At 38.3% G+C, this 24,745-nt stretch overlaps 1 protein-coding gene across 1 annotated transcript; it reads right to left on the reverse strand.

Moving 5' to 3' along the window:
- Positions 1 to 574: 574 nt before the first annotated feature.
- LOC120077407 lies at positions 575 to 1,324 on the reverse strand. Its single transcript, XM_039031290.1, has one exon. It carries the CDS (start codon positions 1,322 to 1,324, stop codon positions 575 to 577), a length of 750 nt encoding a protein of 249 aa, XP_038887218.1.
- Positions 1,325 to 24,745: the final 23,421 nt, after the last annotated feature.

Genomic DNA, 24,745 nt, shown 5'->3' on the forward strand with positions numbered 1-24,745 from the left:
TTAAGTTACATCCAGATAATCAAGGATTTTAGGTTTTTGGTTTGTGGTAAAGCAAATAAAACAATCAACTGAGTACAATCAAGAACTGAAGTAAAATATTATATATTATGCATCACAAGCGTTGGTACAAAACTGTTTACAAACTACAGAACACGAGACTTTAGGGTATCAACCCCAACATTACGGTGGTAGAATTGGTTCAAAATCTCCAACCCATTCTTAATTGTGTCCGACTGAGAAGATTGGTTCGACGTAAGCAGCAAGCACGCACTCAACTGTAAACCACTTTGCACATAATGTTTGAACATTAATGTTTCTTAGGGTGATATTGTATGGGAGCATAGTGGTTGTGTATAAATTACTAAACGATCGTGTATAAACGATCGCATAGTAATTTATTGAACGATCGCATAGTAATCTGTCTCTTATACACATCTAGATGTGTATAAGAGACAGCCAAATATCCATCGTCCATATTAATTATTTGCATATCCATTGGAGAAACATGATATATTCTAGACATTAATTATGTTTCCTTAAGAATACTCATTGCTTAATCAGTTACAATGTTTTTTCATGCCATTGCGTGTGTACGTCGGATATAGAACCAACCTTGTAGCCACTCGCGGATATGCTCTAATAGCTTTATTATTAGTAGTTCTTGGGCATCTTTCAACACTCTATTGAGACATTCTACTATATTTTTCATCATCTTTTCACATGTACAATGGACTTGATAAACCCTTGCCCACCGTTGTAATCCAACTTCCTCAAGATAAGCCGTCACACCAGGATATTGATGGAGCTTAGCCCAATACATATGAAATTTAGACATTCTATATGCTTTCGCCAATAGGTAGAAATGTGGGATTATATTCTTATTCTTGAATTTGTCCAGCAAATTGTTCCGAATACGGTATATACATAGGGCATGAAATGCATCAGGGAATATCCTTGCAACCGCCTTTACAATTGAGATGTGACGATCTGATATAATCACTAGATTGGGAATGTCTCCTATTGAAGCCTTCAAATGAGTCATGAACCGAGTCCATGATGCATCATTCTCAACATCTACAATACTAAAGGCGATAGGATATATGTTGTTATTTCCATCGATACACGTTGCTATTAACAACATACCTTTGTATTTCTCATGTAAATGGGTCCCATCAACAACAACTACTGGGCGGATGCAGTTTAGAAAACCCCTGATACACGGACCAAAAGCCATGAAGACGTACTTAAAGTATTGTCCGTCTTCTACTTCAACCTCAAATATGGTACCTGGATTTACAAGCTTAAGTGCCTCGCCGTATGCCATAACAACAACATATGATCCTTCTGGCGACCCTCGTGCATACACCAATCTGTACTCTTTAGTGCGATAAGCTCATCTGTAGGTAATGTTCACTCCATATTCTCGTCGAACGTTCTCAATTATATCTCTTGGGAGGTGATATCGGGTAGAAATATACGTTATCATAGTGCTAAAATCTTAATCAATGCTGGCTTGCGTTGATAAAATATATTAAATTGTGTCCAAAAAGCATCAAATTCATAATATTGCGTCGCATGCGTTCATCGCATAGAAACAATTGATTTTAGTGTTTTTATATAGAATATGCATCGACCAAATTGGAAATTGCGATCATAAGAAATCATTTGTCGAACACAGTATTACCGCAAGACTTTGTGGTGATTGTGTTCACAAACATTTGCTCAAGAAGGATTGTCGCAACTCGGTAGGCGCATTTAGGTGGAAGGCATAATTAATCGCGATGGGATAGAAAGCTGATGACGGTCGAATCCGAATTAAGCTGACAGTCGCTAACGATAACAAGTACATTCAGCTTTTTGATGACAAATATTCGGTGCATCAGTCAGAGAATTAAAGCCATCCCATCTGTACAATCATAAGAGAGAAGCCGCCTTCACCCCGAAGCTCTATAAATACTAGAGGCATCCTTTTGAAAAGGGGTTCACCAGTTCATGATATCATGAGTTCACAAGTTTTATCCATAGTTTAGCCTTGTTCTTAGATTTTCTTTTACTTTAAGGCAGACGCGAGAGAAGAAGGTTGTGCCGACAGATCATTTCGGTAAGCTTGAGAAAGCGCCAGAAGCTTCAAGAACAGAGAAAGGGCCAACTTCTGCAGAAGCAGGAATATCTTTTGAACCGAATAGAGATTAATAGTGTAAAAGCCTCGGTCAACAAGGAATCGCTACCAGGCTCTCTACCTTTATCTTCCATTGTTATTTTGTACTCAACTCATTTATCGAAATGGAATTTACTACTCTATCTCTGTTCATTCTTTGTTATTTACGCATGAGTAGTTAAATCTGTTGAACGGATTGAGAAGCATTTAGCTAGCACAATTGACAATCTTCATTTTATGCGATTATCTTGTATTATGTATGCTTCATTCATCTATTAGAGATACTCGAGAGGGTAGTCTAAGGACAGGATCTAGGCTTGGGAAAGTCAAGTTAGAATCTAGGCTCGGGAGAGTCAGATTAGAACGCATAATCAAGAGATAGGAGCTTAGATATAAGCACTGTTTGCTATTAACGCATCGCATGCATCCTAGAGATAGAATATGATTGTGTGCGGTCACCTTGCCTTTATGCATCTTGCATCATCGCATAGGACAAGAGTAGAGACTTAGGAATAAGCTTTATGGATACTTTTGCATTCAACACATGCGTCCTAGACTTAGGAGCATCGCATTTGCATTGGAAAATGACTTGCTGTGCAAGGTTTGTAGCATGATCGCATAGTTCGACGCATTCCCAAGTAACTCTATCTAAAGACCTTCTCAACTCATTCATCTGCATACCCAGTGTATCTAATCAAACAACTGAATTTTCTCAAATCCGCCGCATTTGTTTATTTTTCATTAACGCAATTAACAACAAACCAATAATTAATTGAGTTACCGGTTATTGCAAAGTTTTCTAAAAACTACCACTGCAACCTGTTTTCACAAGTCCCTGAGTTCGACCCTTGACTTACCAGAAACTCAGTGGAGTTTACACTTGGATTCCGTTGAGAAAACTTGAGTGCTCAACGCATTTTTCACCATCACATTTCATCCATAATTTCACTTCATAAAATAACGCATTAAGTTTTTGGCGCCGTTGCCGGGGACTTCGGTAAAATAGTGTGCTAACAGTAATTTTTCTGATTTCTTTGCAGACTCTCAATCTCTGGAGAATTATGACTCAGAGATTGAGAGAACATTTCCACGCAGACTGAGAGACAACCGCCAACAACAAGCAAGAATGGCGGAGCAACCAGAAGCAAGGGCCGCTAATGCGAACAATATTATGGCCAACCCCATTCTTCTGGTGAATGATCGCAATAGACCCATCTGAGACTATGCGTCTCCTAATCTCTATGATTTCTCTCCAGGAATCATGAGGCCGACATTAGATGGATCGAGGTTTGAAATGAAGTCGGTAATGTTACAGATGATCCAGGCTGCTGGGCAGTTTGGAGGAAGGTGTGGTGAGGACCCGCACGCCCACCTCTGGAGCTTCATAGAAATCTGCAACACTTTTGTGTTCTCGAATATCTCCACCGAGGAAGTTCGACTCACTTTGTTCCCATTTTCTTATGCGATCAAGCAAGAAAATGGGCATATTCTGTAAACCCCTAAACTTAGGTTCCCTAGATAAGCATGTTTAGCCAAAGGAATGTTAATTACATATTTTTAAATAAAAATTCATGTTGTTTATAGGGATTATGAAGGAAGGGAAGGAAAAAAGATATATCAAATGAAGAAACTCAATCATTAGTCTACTGGAGGCACTAAGTGGGGAGTGACGTGGCAATTAATTCTTTGAACTCAGGAAGCGGCAGAAAGATTAAAAAGGAAAGTGAAACTTCAAAAGTATGGTTTTGGCAATTGACAAGAGAAAATTTAGCGAATTTGGTGCCATCTGAAAGCTAGGAGAATCTAGTTTTAAAGGTTGTCCTACTGGAGGAAGATTGTAAGAGGAGAAGACAAAAGTGGAAAATTTGCAGAAGAGGCAGAACCACGGATTAATCAGAGCTCAAGGTAAAGTTTGGAAGTTTCAGGCCAAATTAGAAGGAATTATTGGTTGAAATTTTAAGGTAAGGAAGCTAACTCAAATCTAAACAAGTTTGTAGAAGGAAGTTTCTTGAAAAGAGCTCTGGATTTTGAGTTATGAATTTTTGAAGTTATAACAGAGAATTGGTGCATAAGCAGATAGTTGCTTGTAAGAAACAAGCAAGCAGTTCATCAGGGAGAATTGTAGCGAGATTTGGCATGAGGATCTCATTTATAAAGGAAATCTCACTGATTTTGTTAGGAGGATCTCATTCTAAGGGGAAATCTCGCTAGGAATTGAGGTGAGTATCGCTAAGAATTTCACAAGAAAAGCTTGATCTCGCTCTAGAGGATCTCGCTGGCATCGCTCTAGAGGATCTCGCTAGCATCGCTCAAGAGGGATCTCGCTAGCAATGCTCAGAGGGGATCTCGCTAGCATCGCTCAGGGGGGATCTCGCTAGCATCACTCAAGGGGATCTCGCTAGCATCACTCAGGGGGATCTTGCCAGTAAAGCTGTCTGTATTGATGGAAGTTCCTTTAATAAATGAATTATTTGAGATATTTTACTAGGAATTCTAAGTAGTTTAATCGGGAATTATATCTTTTCAGGCCAAGAAGAGCTAGGGGAAGCGTATAAACCAATAAGAGCCTGACGAATAGTGAGTGATTCAGCAAACTTAAGGTTTCCAATACTCCTGCATATATAATCAAGTAAAACACAGTGACATTAATGATGTATTTAAATTTCCTCAAGCAACAAATGGTTAGAGAATAACTTAATGCATTTTCCCGGCTTGTATGTGTGTAACACAGGCCAAGGTATATTGTGTAACCATTACAAAAGCTATGTTTCTGATTTTGATATATGGTTCCTAGAGGAAGGCTATGAGAGAATGAGTTTTTGTGTAAATGAGTGGCAATGGAACAACTCTTGTGTAAATACTAGGCAATGGAACTTAATTTGGTGTTACAAAATACACATTTGATACCCAAGGATGTTGAGAAGGTATCTAACCAATTAGGTACCGAAGGACATTTGAGAAGGTACCTGGCCAATTTGATACCGAATGACATTTGAGAAGGTATCTGGCCAATTTGATACCGAAGGACATATGAGAAGGTATATAGTAGCTCGATACTGAAGGACAAATTTGAGAAGGTATCTGAGCGAAAGTACCTAAAATATGATGGTGCTTAGTGCGTCCACGTGTACGTAGGCAGTTATGAATGAGAAATTGAAGTATGGGTTTCTTGGTCGGTAATAAATGTTTTGGAGCTAGAGCGTGTAGGCTCATTCTCAATTAGGGAATAATAATGTTTAATGATGTCTGAGAATGGTTTACAGCTACAAATAGAGACAAATGCTTGAGTTTACACATTGGTATACTTATATGTTTATAGTGATGCTACGCTTGTTGCTTTACGATTCTATAGTCACTCACTGAGCTTTTAGCTCACAGAATTTCTGTGTTTCTTCTTTTCAGGTAGCGGTCAGTTTCCTCAAGGTTGATTCTACTACTGCTTGCCACCGAAAGACTCGGCTTATTAAAATACTGAGGTTGATAATTCGTTTATGTCACATGTTTTTTTAGGGACTAGGGTTTTTATAGAAATGTTTGGGCCACCTGTGAATATTTTTCTATAAAAGTGATGTCTTGGCTGTATGCTTGTAATTATGTAATCTTCGTAAGAACTTAAAGGGGAGGTTAGTTGTTTGCGTATATTACTAATAAAATGAATAGGTTGGTATCTAGATTAGAAGGCTTGGGTGGTGAGTGCTGGCAGTAAAGCTAGTAGCTACCACGATCATATCCTCTTCCAGAATAAAAGGGTAATATGGGAGGGGGTGTGACATATTCTCTTGAACTGGGGGAGATAACTTCGTGGGACAAGTGGTGGAAAAGTTTATGAAGAAGTATTTCCCACCAACCGAGAATGCTAAGAGAAGGAAATTAATAACAAACTTTGAACAAGAAGATAATGAATCACTCAACAATGCCTGGGTGAGATTCAAGCGGCTGGTAAGAGACTATCCACATAATGGCTTACCAGACTGGCTGTAGATGGAGATCTTTTACCAAGGACTGAATCCCTCTTCGCAGACCGCTGCCAATGCGGCAGCCGCTGGTGGTCTACTCGACAAAACATATGAGGAGGCAAAGAGTATACTTGATCGCATTTCCAAAGATCATGAGGATTGGCGGGAAAGCGATCAAAGATTAAGAATTGAAGATAATGATGCAAACAACGGGGCCATCGCATCCCTGCAAAATCAAATGACTGCGATGATGAGTTTGATATAAGGCATCACAATTAATAATACGGGAGCGAAGAAATGGCATGTCAGTGCAATTGCTCAAACGACCGCAAGTTGTGTCATTTACAGAGACACTCACTCGATAGAAGATTACCCAGCAAACCCGTAGTCAATATGTTTCATGAGAAATAATTCCTATTCCGATACATATAACCCCGGGTGGTGACACCACCCAAATTTTGTGTGGAAAAATCAACAACAAAGCTTTCAACCTGTGGCACAAAAAGAAGGGCCACTCGGATTTTTCCTGCAAAACAACGGTCGAACGCATAGTCAAGCTTGCAACCACAGCAATCCTCATCCTTAGAGAGCTTTTTCAAGCAGTACATTGAGAAAAACGAATCAGTGCTTCAGAATCAAGCAACATTCATTCAGAATCTAGAGATTCAAATGGGACAAATTGCGGGCGAGCTGAAAAGTAACCTGTAAGGAGCGTTGCCGAGCTCAACTAAGCTTCCTCGCAATGCAAGGGGTAACGGGAAGGAAGAATGCTTAGCAGTCTCCTTGCTAAGCGACAACATGACTGTGGAAGTAGGGGAGGAGACCATTGCAACCAACTTGAATGTGGTGACAACCGAAGACCCGTTTGACCTATAATTCGAAAAAGCCCAAGAAAATGAACCCCGAAGTTGCGTCCACCCTCAAGCCTTCAAACTTTGAGACAGAAGAAGTCTAACCACCAGCAGCTCTGCAAAGATTGAAAGAGGAACAAAATGATGAAGAAAGATCGCAATAGTGGCTACAACGCAAAATGTTATGATCCCACCAAAAATATTGGCTACAACGCAAAATGTCAGGAATCTTTATGATACCATGCTCCATCGGAGGGGTATACAGTGACCAAACGATATACGATCTTGGGGCAAGCATAAACATATGCCATTATCAATCTTCCAACCATTGAGTATTGGCACACTCACGCCCACAAAGGAAACTCTCCTGCTCACGAACAGATCTCGAATACACCCTAAATGAGAGTTGAAAAATGCCGCAATCTCAATCGATAAATTCATCCTGTTAGCAGACTTCCTCATTTTGGATTATAAAGCGGATGAAGATGCACCCATCATATTGGGACGACCATTCCTTTCAATCGATCGCGCTCAACTTGATGTGTGCAAGGGGGAGATTGTAATGAACATTCATGGGAAACAACTCCAGATTAAGGCAGTAAAGATCACAGAGGACAAAGAAAAGAGGGAAAAGCCACCGTGGACGTGAACAGCCCAGCTTGGAATAAGAGGTCCTTGAGTTATTATATGATTCAACCTCATCAAGGACGCAATCCTTTTGAATATCCTTTTCCTACATTAAATACTTCATGAACTTTTATCATCTCGTTATTTATTATCGCAATTACCTTTTTGTTACTAGCACCATTCTTATTCTACAATAAAAAAAATAACGGTAAAAGAATTTTATTTTGTTTAAAATCATTTGACCCTCTCACTGTTTTTAGTGCAATGATTGAGGCACAGGATTGCGGAGGTGTTTCACGAAGAAGCAACTCATCTTACTCCGTCACCGCAATCCAAAGAAGATAGATCGCCACAAAGAAGGATGCATTAATACATAATGCGGGTGATGGCGCAAATTTGGGGGTTGTACTCTTCCTTCACTTTATTTCGAATTTTGCACTATCGCATCGCATTTTAGTCTTAAAAGTTTTATCATTGCATCCTCTTTGATTACCTCAATCATTTAATATTGATAAATTTAGTAAGTTACCGCATGCTATCTCTTTGCCGATTATGATTTGAAAAATATGCTTCTATTTCTTTCATATATACTAGAGAACTTAACTTTAAGATAGTTACCTCATGAAATATTTCTAGAAGTTAGGGGTTTGCTAGCTTTCTTTCAAACTCTCTTTACGAAGCTTTCTAAGAACATCGCCTGACTTATTTTGGCAATGAGGATATTGCCACATTTTAAATTTGGGGGTGAGGTATTTATTTTCGACCTTGCCATTTTGGAAAGAAAAAGGAGGAAAATTTTGAGAATAACAACTCCACTGTCAACGCAATGGGGAAACCCATGTTGATAAGAGTTAAGTTGTGAAAGGCACTTACCCATAGTTGGATGTCCGCATGACACACGTGGTGGCAAGCCAAAACAAAAGTAAGTCACCAGGATCAACGCATAAATAAATGACCGCAACTCTGCTGCCAAGTAGGTATGAGTTTAAGTCTGAGAAAGAGTTGCATTGCTCTAGTTGGATATCCGGCATGACACACGGTGGGCAAGCCAAAACGAAGGCAAGACACTTGGATCAGCGCAAGGTCAGAAAAAATAATTAGTGTCAGAAATATGCAGGATAAAAATCAATTGACACCCTGGTGGAAAAGTTTTTTTTTTTTAAATAAATTCATGCGATGTTCCGAAATTTAGTAAAGTCCTTTTTGAAGGTTAAGCTTACGATCCCTAGTCTTAGAAATATTTTAGAGGAGACTTGAATAAGAATTAAGGAAATTTTGGTATATAGGATGTGAACAAAGTTCCTTGAGAAATCTAGGAAAAGAACAATTGCAGTCGACTTGCTAAAGGAAATCTTTTAGCTTATATTAGGACACCATTGTTTAATTTAGCGGGTGTGATAATGGGCAGAAATGCACGTTTATCTAGTGCTAAGATCTTAAACAATGCTGACTTGCATTGATAAAATATTGCTAAATTGTGTCCAAAAAAGCATCAAAATTTAGAATATTGCGGTCGCATGCGTTCGAAATCGCATAGAAACAGTTGATTTTTGTGTTTTATGCAGAATATGCATTGACGCAAAGCTAAATTGCGATCATAGGAAATCATTGGTCGAGCGTAGCATTACCACAAGACTTTGCGGATGATTGTGTTCACAAATATTTGCTCAAGAAGGATTGCCGCACTTGTGGTGCGCATCTGGGTGGAAGGCATAATTAATCGCGATGGGACAGAAAGCTGATGACGGTCGAATCCTAATTAAGCTGACAACTGCTAACGATAACAAGTACATTCACCTTTTCGATGATAAATATTCGGTGCTTTGGTCAGGGAATTAAAGCGATCCCATCTGTGCAATCATAAGAGAGAAGCCGCCTTCACCTCGAAGCTCTATAAATACCAGAGGCATCCTTTAGAAAAGGGGTTCACCAATTCATGATATTACTAGTTCACAAGTTCTATTCATAGTTTAGACTTGTTCTTAGATTTTCTTTTACTTTAAGGCGAACGCGAGAGAAGAAGGTTGTGCCGACAGATCGTTCTGGTAAGCTTGGGAGAGAACCGAAAGCTTCAAGAACAGAGAGATGGTCGATTCTTGCGGAAGCAGGTATATCTTTTGAACCGAATAGAGATTTACAGTGTAAAAGCCTCGGTCAGCAAGGAATTGCTACTAGGCTCTCTACCTTTATCTTCCATTGTTATTTTGTACTCAACTCATTTATCGAAATGGAATTTACTTCTCTATATCTGTTCACTCTTTGTTATTTACGCATGAGTAGCTAAATCTGTTGAATGGGTTGAGAAGCATTTAGCTAGCACAACTGGGAATCTTCATTCTATGCGATTATCTTGTATAATGTATGCTTCATTCGTTCATTAGAGATAATCGGGAGGGTAATCTAAGGATAGGACCTAGGCTTGGAAAAGTCAGATTAGAATCTAGGCTCGGGAGAGTTAGGAGCTTAGGAATAAGCATTGTTTGCTATTAACGCATCGCATGCATCTTAGAGATAGAATATGATTGTGTGCGGTCACATTGCCTTTATGCATCTTGCATCATCACATAGGACAAGAGTAGAGACTTAGGAGTAAGCTCTATGGACACTTTTGCATTCAACACATGCGTCCTAGACTTGGGAGCATCACATTTGCATTGGAAAAAGAATTGTTGTGCATGGTTGTAGCATGATCGCATAGTCTGACACATTTCTAAGTAACTCTAGCTAAAGATCTTCTCAACCCGTTCATCCGCATACTTAGTGTATCTATCACACAATCAGACTTTTCTAAAATCTGCCGCATTTGTTTATTTTTCATTACCGCAATTAACAACAAACCAACAATTAATTGAGTTACAGGTTACCATAAAGTTTTCTAAAAATTACCACCGTAACCTGTTTTCACAAGTCCCTGAGTTCGACCCTAGACTTACCAGGAACTCAGTGGAGTTTACACTAGGATTCCGCTGAGAAAACTTTAGTGCTCAACGCATTTTTTACCATCGCATTTCATCCATAATCTCACTTCATAAAATAACGCATCAGGCGGTAGATTCGACCAACTTGTTCGTATTTGGACTTTATTAAGTGTCCAATAACCCAACTTTTTGCTTGTCGATGATTATCAATTCTCATTTCAAGAGAACACATATGTTCGCTGGGATATTTGGTCACTTTGAAGGAATCACTTTCTTTCATTTTTTTGGCATGGACCCTCCACTTGCATTCCTCCACCGAACACTGGATAGTTAGCAAGCTCTTAGTTGACTTTTTTATACGGTAGTCAAAGTTCTTTCTTATTGCAAGCATCGATAATTTAACTGACAAGTCATATTTTGAAAAGAAAATTCGACCAACCTTTATATCCTTGCCATTCAAACAGTCATGAGGTATTGTGACGAGATTGTCATACAATGGGCCCTCTGATGGTCCGGGTATATCAACAAATGGTTTGGTTGGAACGGTGGAATGCATTAAAATCGAAGGCATCACAACCGGTGGAACAGAAGCAAATGGGGTTGGAACATGGATGTTAGGTGTTGAGGAAGTTTGTCCATATCCATGTTCAGTATTGAATTATGAAGTACATCTGGGTTCACTGTTCCGACCAAAGCAAGCTTCACTTCGGTCATCCCCCAAGTTACATGGCTCAATATGATCATCAATTAAAGACATGGTATGAATTGGATTGGGTTGATCAGTTGGATTGCAATGTTGGTGTACTCCATGACTGTTAGTAGGTGTAATTGATACAAATAATGGCATCCGGGATGCCTCATTGCCTTCTAAAAAGAAGCTAAGATCTTCATCGTTGACTATGTCAATTGGGGGCGCCGGGACTAATAGATTGTAGCAACATTTGATGTGTATATCTGAAGGAACTATTAAACAAGAGCATCCATAAGTGCATTCGGATCTTTCCTATTTCATTGTGACTGAATTATCATACACACATTCTAACAAACAGGTATGCAATTTAACACTAATTATAGGCATGCTTTGACAAATAAAAACAATAGATTGAGTATACGTACCAGTTGAAGACTGTCTTCACATGAACTCAATCAAGCGGAAGTAAACCCTCTACGGTTCTTATCACCTAACAAATAGTCGGTTACTAGTAGCACGATCGTCCACACAAACTTTAGCACATGAAAAAGCAGGACGGGGGACGACACCACCACTTAGAGCCTTTGGTATTGTTGGAGTGAGAATCCAAAAAGTGGTATTTGATGGAATTGGTAGAGGAAGGAGGAAAGGGATGATCGTGTAGAATGATAAGCAAATGGGAGAGAGCTATCGTACAGCGGGTGCTTGTCGCTTAGAGAAAGGTACACAATCATGTAGGATTAACTAAGTGATCGTCTAACAATTAGTAAGCCATTGTTTAGAAAAATCGGCACGCTAAGCGATCATTTAAAAAAACTGAGTGATCATTTAGAGAATGCATGCGATCGTTTAGTACGCGAGGTGTGTGATCGTTTAGGCGATAAGGCGTTATCGTATAGGCTCTCAACTAAGCGATCATTACGTTTTCACACTTGAGCGATTTTTTCGAACTCTTTGCAAAATGAAACTAATTTTCATTTTATTATTCAATTATAGTAACCAAATATGATTTTTCCACTAACGCACGATCCAGGAGAAATATCCCGCCAATTATCATATAACCAACAAATTAATTAATAAATGAATATAATCATATTATATTCTTAACTTATAGTTTGATATCATATATCTACTATAGTAATTTCTCCTCTACTTGATATAAATCATATTTATATCTAATTTTCTCCAAAATAATGTATCTCATACATTTAGTCAATTATATCATACATAATTAACCAGTTCAATTATATAATATATAATCGAACTCCCTCTTGTCAATTTGAACATTTCAAACTGACCCAAAAACTAATTCTCGACTTTATCGGAGCAACCTAGGGGACCTTATGAACATGTGGCTCGAAGCTCCAACGGTACGTGAATAGCTTACTAAACTCTTTAGCCACGAGATCTACCAGCTGTTAACTGCCAGGCATTCCACTAAAGACAAGCAGCTAAACTCTTCTTACCATAGATATATTTTTATGTTCGTCCGATATAACCAATCATGAGTACGATGACCCTTCACAGATGCTCATAAATACAGTTGGGCCAATTTACTATTTTTCCCCTGTAGTTACATCTCACTCCTTAAGTACCACTGATTCCTCTAATGAACAATACAACATAGTCCAACTATGTGTGAACACCTCTTGGGCTAAGAGAAGGTATGTGGCGTCATATCGTTCAAGCCCTGGAATCAACCTTTAAGGGAGCTATCTATCTACTTGCCCCTACTTCGGGGAAGGAGTGAATTCCATCTTGTGTAGCTGAGTTCCTAGCTCCCAAATCAGACGAATTCCCAAAATGATCAGTTTGAGTCGGCGACCTGGTACTCGCATCCTTACAAATTAAAGGATCACCCTCAATGGTAGGAGTTTTCAACTCACTTAGAATCGAGGTCATGTTACCTATGATCATCCTAGTGAAGTGAAGTCTCTGTCATGAATGATTTTATATAATGAGACGTTAACACTTCGTGGTCAGATGTTATACAAACTTCTTGTATAGGATGCCCTCGCTCACATTTCCCTACACGAATGATCAGAATTAGACAATCTGTGACAAGTCACAACACTTGTGACCATTCCACAAAGTGGGCCGCATCTATAGCGTTACCAGGATAAGGTTTCCCTCCTATATCCATATACTGTAGACCATTTTGGTTATCAATTAAGACATGATCCACTTGTATGTCACCACATACATGCTTAAGTTACATATTGATAACCAGGGATTTTATGTTTGTTGGTTTGCGGTAAAGCAAATAAAATAAACAACTGAGCAAAATCAAGAAGTGAAGTAAAATATCATATACTATACATCACAAGTGTTCATACAAACTGTTTAAAAACTACAGGACAAGAGACTTTAGGGCATCAACCCCAACAATATTCAACATATCTGGATCGATATTTGATAACAGGCAGAAATGCACGTTATCATAGTGTTAAGTTCTTAAACAATGTTGGATTGCGTTGATAGAATATGTAAAATTGTGTCCATTAAACATAAATTCTATAATATTTCGGTCGCATGCATCCAACGCATTAGAGCAGTTGATCTTTTATATTTTTGTGCAGAATAATGCGTTAACGCAATGCAAAGAATGTGATCATAGGAATACCTCGGTTGAGTGCAACTTCAATGCAAGACTTTGCGTTGATTGTGCTCGCAAACATCCACCCAAGAAGAATCATCACAACATGGTGGACGCATCCAGATGAAAGGACAATTAAGATCGATGGGACAGAAAGCTGACGACAGTCGGATCCAAATTAAGTTGATAGCTGATAACGGTCACAAAGTACATCCAGCTTCATCGGTGATAATTATCCGACACATGAGTCAGGAATTAAAGCTGTCCCATCTGTACAACCAGGAGAGAGAAGTCGCCTTTCACCTTTGATGCCCTATAAATACCAAGTGCATTCTTCAGAGAATGGGTTAAGCAGTCGATTATCTCACATCATTTTACAAGTTCACACCTCTGTTCATAGTTTTCTTTTCCATTTTACGGCAGAGCAAGAGTAGAGTGGTGACGCCGGAGATCGTCCAAGGTGGCTCGAAAGAGAACCTTGGGGCATAAGAGTAGAGAGTGGGCTGACTCTCACGAAAGCGAGAATATCTTTAGAGCACGAGTAGAAACTGTGTAACGCCTGGTGGCAAGAAATTGCTCCAAGGTTTTTACTATACTTGCATTGTTATTCTGTACTTCATCTTTTATCAATTCAATGGAAGTTCTATTTCTACATCTGCTCACTCTCTTAATACGCATGAGTAGCTAAACTAGTTGAATGGATTGAGAAGAACTAAGCTAACATGATCTAGGAAGTTCATTGCTGGCGATTGTCTTGTTTTATGCTGTGCGAATTACCCCTTTAGAGTTACTCAAGAGAGAATTTAAGGAAAGAACCTAATGTCTCGAGAGACTTAGGTTAGAATCTGGTCTTGAAAAAGCAAGATTAAACTTGCATAGACAAGAGATAAGGACTTAGAGATAAGCTCTGTTTGTCAACTTACATTGCATGCATCCTAGGAATAGGAATGATATTATGTGGTCGCATATTTGTGTGAATGTCATGTTGTCATCACATAAATAGAGATAGAGGTTTATGTGTAAACCCTATAGACTTATCGCATATTTATCGCATTCGTTCTAGCCTTAGAAGTCGTGGCATTCATGCCGAGAGGTGGTTTACTTTTGTATGCATGTTGCATGATCGGAAAGCATGAATGCAACCTAGGGAGTGTTAGCCGAAACCCTTCTCAACCTGTTCACCGCATATTCATCGTATTACCCGTTGCCAACTCTTTCCGAACTCTGCCGCATTTATTATTATGTTCATTAACGCAACAACAACCCAACACTTATTTATTTAATCAGTACCGCAAGTTTTCATAAAAATCTCTAACGCAACTATTTTCACAAGTCCCTGTGTTCGACTCTGGACTTACCGGGAGACTCAGAGGAATTTACACTTGGATTCCGTTAGGGATACTTGAGTGCACAATGCTATCCATCAACACATATCATCCATATTTTCCACACCTCATAAATCTAAGCATTAATATTCAGTCGTTGGTGCATCATACTCACTAATTCACTGACTATTATATCATTTCTTAATTTTAGACCTTTCATATGACCTTCAACATAATTTCTTCCAGACTCATCCCAATCCCCTTCAAATCGTACAAAGATGCGAAATAGCGCCATTGATCTACAATTGGATAAACAAATCATTGATAAGTGAACGATCGTATATAAATTACTAAGCGATCGTGTATAAATTACTACACTATCGTTTATAATTTACTAAATGATCGGTTAGTAATATAAGAAATGAGTATAATTTACTAAACGATCGCATAGTAAGTTATTAAACGATCGCATAGAAATTACTAAACGATCGTTTATAATTTACTAAACGACCACATAGTAAATTACTAAACGATCATTTATAATTTATTAAACGATTTTTTCTAATTTGCTAAATGATCATGTATAATTACTACTCATTGCATATTTACTAAACGATTGTTTATAATTTACTAACAATCGTGTATAAATTACTACACGGTCGTTTATAATTTACTAAATGAAACTTATTATGAAAGCGATCTGAGAGAAGAAATCGTATATTGAATGAAGGGCTGAAGAAATCGTTGAAGGAAGAAGAAATGTGGATAGAATCTGACGATGAAAGTTACAAGAGAAAGCTACCAGAGAATCCGAAGATGTTGAGCTGAAACTCTGAGAGAAATCTACGAAGGAATAATGAGAGAATTTCATGGGGAATTCGATGACAGAAAGTGAATAATCAGAGAGACGTTCTATTCTCTTCAGAATAATAGTTCGGAATAAATGTTTTGGTGGAATGTTGGTGGTATATTAAATGCACATTGAATGAAGGGCTGAGGAAATCGTAGAAGGAAGAAGAAATGTGGCGGTCTGAAGGCTTTTTAAAAATTAGGGGTAATTTTGATATTTCGCATAGGGAAAATGTCAGTGGTAGAAAAGTTTTTAGAAAGAGGTTATTGATGCTTGATTTTATGAAGTGAATTATGGATGATATGCAATGGTGAAATTGCATTGTGCACACAAGTTTCCTCAGTGGAATCCAAGTGTAAATTCCACTAAGTTTCTTGGTAAGTCCAGAGTCGAACTCAGGGACTTGTGAAAATAGATTGCGATGATAATTTTTATGAACACTTTGCGACAACCGGTAACACAATTAATTTTTGGCTTGTTGTTGATTACGTTAATGATAAATAAACAAATGTGGAGGATTTGAGAAAATTCAGTTGTGTGATAGATACACTGGGTATGCGGATGAAGGGGTTAAGAAGGTCTTTAGCTAACGTTACTTGGTAATGCGTCGAACTATGTGATCCTGCTACAAACCTTGCACAACAAGTCATTTTCCAATGCAAATGCGATGCTCCTAAGTCTAGGACGCATGTGTTGAATGCAAAAGTCATTTTACTCTTGTCCTATGCGATGATGCAAATGCGATGCTCCTAAGTCATTTTACTCTTGTCCTATGCGATGATGCAAGATGCATAAAGGCAAGGTGATCGCACACAATCATATCCTATCTCTAGGATGCATGCGATGCGTTAATAGCAAACAGTGCTTATTCCTAAGCTTCTATCTCTTGATTATGCGTTCTAATCTGACTCTGCCGAGCCTAGATTCTAACCTGACCTTCCCAAGCCTAGATCCTGTCCTTAGACTACCCTCTCGAGTATCTCTAATGGATGAATGAAGCATACAGAATACAAGATAATCGCATAGAATGAAGATTCCCTAATTGTGCTAGTTAAATGCTTCTCAACCCATTCAACTAATTTAGCAACTCATGCATAAATAATAGAGAGTGAACAGATATAGAGACATAGATTCCATTGCGATAAATGAGTGGAGTACAAAATAACAACGGAAGTTAAAGGTAGAGAGCCTGGTAGCAATTCCTTGCTGGGCGAGGCTTTTACACTGTAAATCTCTATTCGATCCCAAAGATGTTCCTGCTTCCGCAGGCGTCGGTCCTCTCTCTATCCTTGAAGCTTCTGACGCTCTCCCAAGCTTACCGAAATGATCTGTCGGCACAACCTCCTCTCTCGTGTCTGCCTTAAAACGAAAGGAAATTATGAACAAGGACGTGCGAACTGAAGTATGAAATTTTGAACTGCTGAACCCCTTTTCTGAAGGATGCCCTTGGTATTTATAGAGCATCCAGGGTGAAAGTCGGCTTCTCTATCATGATTGTACAGATGGGACGGCTTTAATTTTTTATTGATGCGCCGAATATTTGTCACCGAAAAGTTGAATGTACTTGTGATCGTTATTAGCTGTCAACTTAATTCGGATTCGACTGTCATCAGCTTTCTGTCCCATCGCGATTAATTAGCCTTTCACCTAGATGCTCCCACCATGTTGCGCTGACCAAGTTGTGGCCATCCTTCTCGGGTGAATTTTTGCGAACACGATCACCGCAAAGCCTTGCGGTGATGTTGCACTCAACCAATGATTTCATATGATCGCAATTTCCGCCTTTCGTTATCACATATTCTGCACAGAAAATACAAAAATCAGCTGTTCTAATGCGATGAACGCATGCGACCGTAATATTATGAAATTGATGCTTAATGGGCCCAATTTAACATGTTTTATCAACGCAAGCCAACATTATTTAGAACTTAGCACTATCATAACATGCAATTCTGCCCATTATCACACCCCCAAATTTAAACAATGCTTGTCCTCAAGCATAAGCTAAAGATTTCTTTAGCAAGTCAACCGTAATGTTCTTTTCCTAGATTTCTCAAGGATACTTCGTTCAAATCCTATGTACCAAAGTTTCCTTAAGTCTTATTCAAGTCTCTTCTTAAAATATTTCTAAGACCTAGGGACTGCAAGCTTAACCTTCAAAAGAACTTTACTAATTTCCGGAACATTGCATGCTTTATTTCAAAAAGAAAAATTTCCACTGGGGTGTCAAATGATTTTATCCTTGCATATTTCATGACATTATTATTTTTTTTCTGACCTTGCGTTGATCCAAGTGCCCTGCCTTCGTTTTGGCTTGCCCCCAAGTGTGGCATGTGGACATCGAACTACGAGCAATGCACTCTTCCTCAGACTAAACTCATACCTACTTGGTAGCGGAGTTGCAGTCATTTATTTATGCATTGATCCTGGTGACTTACTTTCGTTTTGGCATGCCCCCACGTGTGTCATGCGGACATCCAACTACAGGTAAGTGTCCTTCACAACTTAACTCTTATCAACATAGGTTTCCCATTGCGTTGACAGTGGAGTTATTACTCTCAAAATTTTTCCTCTTTTTTTTTTCTTCAAAATAGCAAGGTCGAAAATAAATACCTCACCCCCAAATTTAAAATGCGGCAATGTCCTCATTGCTAGAAGATTGAGATAAGTCATTCGATGTTCTTAGAAAGTTTCATAAAGAGAGTTTGAAAGAAAGATAGCAAAGCCCTAACTTCTAGAAATATTTTATGAGGTGACTATCTTAAAGTTAAGATGACTATAGTATATACGAAAGAATTAGAAGCATGTTGCTCATCATTGAAATCATACTTGGCAAAGAAACAGCATACAGTAACTTACTAAATTTATCTATGTCAAATGATTGCGGTAATCAAAGAGGATGGGGTGATAAAACTTTTAAAACTAACATGCGATGCGATAACGCAAATTTTGAAATAAAGATAAGGAAGAATACAACCCCAAATTTGTGTTATCGCCCGCATTATGTATTGATGCATCAATCTTTGCGGTGATCTATCTTCTTTGTATTGCAGTGACAGAGTGAGATAATTTGCTGCTTCATGTAGCATCTCCGCAATCCAGTGCCTTAATCGTTACAAGAAAAACAGAGAGAGGGTCAAATTATTTTAAACAAAATAAAATTCGTTATCGCAATCTCCTTTTTTTAAAAAAAAAAAATAATAATAATAATGTAGATAGATAGTTAGTATAACAAAGTAATTGCGATAATAGATAATAACGAGTAAAATAAAAGTTCATGAAGTAATGATCCAAGAAAAAGGATGTTCAAAAGAGTTACGTCCCTGATGAGGTTGAATCATATAATACTCAGGGACCACTTATTCCAGGCTGGTTTGTTCACGTCCATGGTGTCTTTTCTCTCTTTTCATTGTCCTTTGGGATCTTTACTGCCTTAATCCAGAGTTTTTCCCCATGAATGCTCATTACAATATCTCCTTTTCGCACATCAATTTGAGCGCAACCGGTTGAAAGGAAAGGTCGTCTCAATATGATGGGCGCATCTTCGTCTGCTTTATAATAAAAAATTAGGGAGTCTGCTGGTAGGATGAATTTATCGATTGAAATTGCGACATTTTTCAACCCGTTGTTTGCATCATTATCTTTTATTCTTAATCTCTTATCGCTTTCCCGCCAATCCTTGTGATTTTTGGAAATGCAATCAAGTATACTCTTAGCCTTTTCATATGTTTTTCGAGCATACCACCAGTGGCTGTTGCATTGGCAGTGGTTTGCGAAGAAGGATTCAGACCTTGGTAGAAAATCTCCATTTGTAGGCAATCTGGTAAGTCATTATGTGGACAGTCTCTTACCAGCCGCTTGAACCTCACCCAGACATCACTGAGCGATTCGTCATCTACCTATTCAAAATTTATTATTAATTTCCTTCTTCTAGCATTCTCGGTTGGTGGGAAATACTTCTTTATAAACATTTCCACCACCTGTTCCCACGATGTTATCTCCCCCGGTTCGAGAGAATATGCCCATTTTCTCGCCTGATCACACAAAGAAAATGGAAACAAAGTTAGTCGAACTTCCTCGGTTGAGATATTCGGGAACACAAAAATGTTGCAGATTTCTATGAAGCTCCGAAGGTGGGCATGCAGGTCTTTGCCACGCCTTCCTCTAAACTGCCCAGTAGCCTGGATCATTTGCAACATTACCGGCTTCATTTCAAACCTCGATCCATCTAACACCGGCCTCATGATTCCTGGAGAGAAATCATGGAAGTTAGATGACGCATAGTCTTGGATGGTCTATTGCAGTCGTTCACTAGAAGGATGGGGTTGGCTATTATATTATTCGCATTAGCGGCCCTTGCGTCTGGTTGTTCTGCCATTCTTGGTGTTCTCTCTTGTTGTTTTTGGCAATCTCTTAATCTTCTTCTGAATGTTCTCTCAATCTTCGAGTTGTAATTCGCTAGAGATTGAGAGTCTGCAAAAGAAATCAGAAAAATTATCGTTAGCACACTATTTTCCGAAGTCCCTGGCAACAGTGCCAAAAACTTGATGCTTGATTTTATGAAGTGAATTATGGATGATATGAAATGGTGAAATTGCATTGTGCACTCAAGTTTTCTGAGCAGAATCTAAGTGTAAATTCCACTGAGTTTCCTGGTAAGTCCAGGGTCGAACTCAGGGACTTGTGAAAATATATTGCGAAGGTAATTTTTATGAAGACTTTGCGATAACCGGTAACTCAATTAATTGTTGGTTTGTTGTTGATTGCGTTAATGAAAAATAAACAAATGCGGCATATTTGAGAAAATTCAGTTGTGTGATAGATACACTGAGTATGCGGATGAACGGGTTAAGAAGATCTTTAGCTAGCGTTACTTGGGAATGCGTGATAGATACACTGAAATTGGTCGAATGCTGTGCATGCATGATGATGTGCTACAAGCTCATGTTGTCATAAACTTGTAACGCTAAATGTAATCTTATGCTATGTTATGGATCATGCACATTTTATATGATACTACTTCTAGATATATGTGTTGTTAATTATATGCTTGTAGTATGCTATGGAGTAATGCGTTGTCACAAGTTTCCTTACACTGAAACCAAGTATAATTCTAATGCAAGTTTCTCAGAGTAATCCGAGTTCGAACATAGGGATTGTTTTCGTTAATGTGTGTTACTTTTGTGATACGTGCGACTGGTTTTTACAATTAATAAGAATTGGGTTTGTACATGAATTTAAAATTGCGGTAAAATAAAGTTGCATTAATAAACTAAATTGCGATGAAAATAAACCTAAGCTAATGTGATACAAGATACAAGATACATGATATACATGACATTGAGTTTGAGACTGACTGTGAAGTTTATACAAAGGATCGTGGTATGCGATGGCAAATTTTTATGGATGAATCAAAAGGGGAACAAACAAGGCAAGTTTGTTAATTGCATTAAAGATGTAACTAAGGTTCTGCTTTCCCTTGGCGTACATCGCTCGGTGATCGGTCGCGTTCCCATATCTCTATGGTGAAACAGGGATGAATGTGGTGAATGTAAGGTTGCTTCCATCTCTGGAAGTACTTCTTGCTTTAGTTAATGCATTCTTTCAACCCTCTCTCAATAGGCGGAATAGCATCTTCACTTCTGCTCTCATAGGTAAAGATGTCGTCTAGCATGCCTTGACTAAACTTAATTATTTCCTTAACCCAATTAATTTACTTGCTTAATTCTTTCTAATTACCCATGGGATTAAGAAAACGTCATGGAGAAAATGAATTATGGGTGAACGGAAATAGACAGAGAAATGATCATAACATTCAATACTAAGATTAAACGTCTGATACATGGTGTGAATGATAGACTACGAAGATGAATACAAGTGATGATAAAGAGATAGAAAGAAATACAGAAGAGTGTCAACGTCTTGGCACAGATCTGGACGGTGGTTTTAATTGCCGGCGTGTGGAATGGATGAACAGAAGAGCTTCCTTCTCAGGCTTGCTCGTCTAATAGAGGTGACCTTTGTATAGAGCTTCGATGGCAGGGATTGGAAGGATTCTTTGCCCAGAGACTCATCTCTCAACATTGTCTCTTAATTCTTCCCTGATCTACTCTGATTAGTCGCTCAACCAGTCTCTCTCAGATCAGTATATATACACTTTTCTCAGTATTCAAGCATACCTCTCAGTGATTTTTCAGAGGCTATTTATAGGTGAAGCTTGACTCTTTGCATTGTGGTTCCCACTTTATTGTTAAGGCAGTTCCTGAAATGGTGGAGTGAATATTCCTTCTGTTACGCAATCCATCCCGTCCGAAATGTACAACGGTCAGCTGTACAAGCGTCAGAATCCTCCGCAACTGCGTTGCTCTTCACATCTTCGATCGTTTTCCGGCATGCGGTATTATTTTTTATTACCGCATGCGGTTGAATTTGCGTTGATCGCTTAGCTCTTGATCGATTGCGTATGCGCCGTTATTTCATTGATCGTCTCTTCATTATTGAGTGATGGGCGCAATAGGACGTAGATGCATTGTTCCGTTTATCTTTGAGCCATTAACGCATGTGATGACTTGATTTCTTGCAAAACGGACTTGAAACATTCTTTTCTACCATCACAATGATGTCAAAGGGTGTATTGATGACAATTTATAATTCTCACATTTCTTAGCCAATTTCTATACAATCGACGCAACTTTCCTTTCTTTTGGTCGCAATATCTAAATAAAACAGTATAAATAACTTGTATTTCTACAAGTTATCACACCCCCAAATTTAGATATATGCTTGTCTTTAAGCATATCTTCTACTAAGGCAATATTGCTCAATTCCTATCCTAAATTTTTGCGTCGATTGGTTGCTCCGAATGCTCCACCTAGGCAACATTACTTAACAGCACAATTTCTTTCTATCCTTGATAATTCATAACAAGTCCTACTTTATTCTTCTATACCACAAATTTCTGCTCAAAAATGCGTTTCTAGTTTTAAAAAGAATGTTTACCTCTTCTTGTCAAATCAACTTGATGCGTTTGGATACGGTGGTCAAACTTTGCGTCATTTATTAGAGACTGTTGATCATAGTTACACCCTTTGTTTTGGCTTGTTCCCATGGGTGTCATGCGAACATCCAACTACGGTTGTGTGCCAATCTCAGCTTTAGCTCTTGAATTTCATAGAAGTTGTCTCTTGTTTCTTTTATTTTTCTTCTTTTTCTCATTTTTCTCTTTCCATATTGCGTCGTTCTTGGAAACCCACCTTCGTTTTGACTTGCTTCCACGGGTGTTATGCGAACATCCAACTACGAGCAGGTTCCTTTTACAACTTAACTCTTATCAAGTAGGGATTGTTTTTGGAGTTTTCCTTGTGCTGACATTGGAGTTTATATGAAAATTTATTTTTTGTTATTATTTTTTTAATAATGAATGAATTTTTCTTAATGACCACATCTGCTCAGACCTTCCCCACCCCCAAATTTAGAGATGCGCAAGGTCTTCATTGCATTGTTTGGACAGAATAGACAAACACTTAGACAAAATTTTGAAAAGAAGGTTTGAGCAGAATTTTGAAGGATAAAAGATAAAGTATTGTTATAGCTACGAATTAACTAAGTGTTAGCCAGAAAATAAAAGTATGGGAAATGTTACTAAGTGTATACATATTATACATCATGGCAGCACAATAAGTAACGCAAAGTAAAAGATATAGAACATCGCAAAATTGACAAAGGATGATAAGAAGAGGCTATTGCGTACTTGAAAGAATTGCTACTTAGTTGTATTAAAAATTAACAAAGTATACAAGGAATTACAATTAACGCAATACCAAATATGAAGTATGTATAAGGAATCAAGTAATCAGCTTCTATACATAGAAAAATAATGAATGAAATTATTTTTGTATTTGATTCAGATGGGTGTAATGTTAAAAATTAACACCACGCTTTCATTAACACAAATGCATATGTGCAGAGGACGGGCAACAACACATGTGTCATCGCATCACACCCCTTAACTCAACGCATTTTTAGAGGACAGGCGCACGGTATTTCTACCAGCGCAACACTACCTCAACATAGTGCATTTTTGCTAAGGATGGGCTAACAATACATACGAGTGCAACACACTCCTCAATGCAATGCATTTAGGTATAATGGACGCAAAGCGTATCTTGTTATCACAAAATGCACCCATCATCGCGTTGCATACCAATTGTTATTTTTCCTTTTTAATTCATCACTAACGCAAGTCGAAAAGACTTTGCGGTGTTCACTGTTTTATTCAGTCATTCACAAAAATTTTAAGAACAATGCTACTAATGCATACAAATTAATGAAATTAAACATGACATGGAAATACATAAAGCACTAAAGGCTAATTCTAATATGCAGTAAATAACGCAATTTAGAAAGCAGTAAATGAAAGCTGTAAAGAAAGCAAGTAAACATAGATCTGTCTCTTATACACATCTAGATGTGTATAAGAGACAGGTTTATGATCTTTGCGGCAGTCCGCTGCCCTCTAAAATGTCCTCCATAAGGGGACTCATGACAAAGCTCCAGAATGTGCTTGACTTCATGCTCAGGAACGCATCGACGCAAAATGTGATCAAATCTAAGTCGATACAAGAAGGGATCATCCCAGAAATAAAACTTGACGTCATGTCTCAACTTTTTCTTCTATTGGTATGTATAGTCTTCTGGTACTTGACCGCAAACTATGAAGTTTACAATATCCGCATAACATGGGACATTAACGCATACCGTCATAAGCTGTCTC

This window comes from Benincasa hispida, chromosome 5, assembly GCF_009727055.1.
Source record: "Benincasa hispida cultivar B227 chromosome 5, ASM972705v1, whole genome shotgun sequence".
Taxonomy (NCBI): Eukaryota; Viridiplantae; Streptophyta; class Magnoliopsida; order Cucurbitales; family Cucurbitaceae; genus Benincasa; species Benincasa hispida.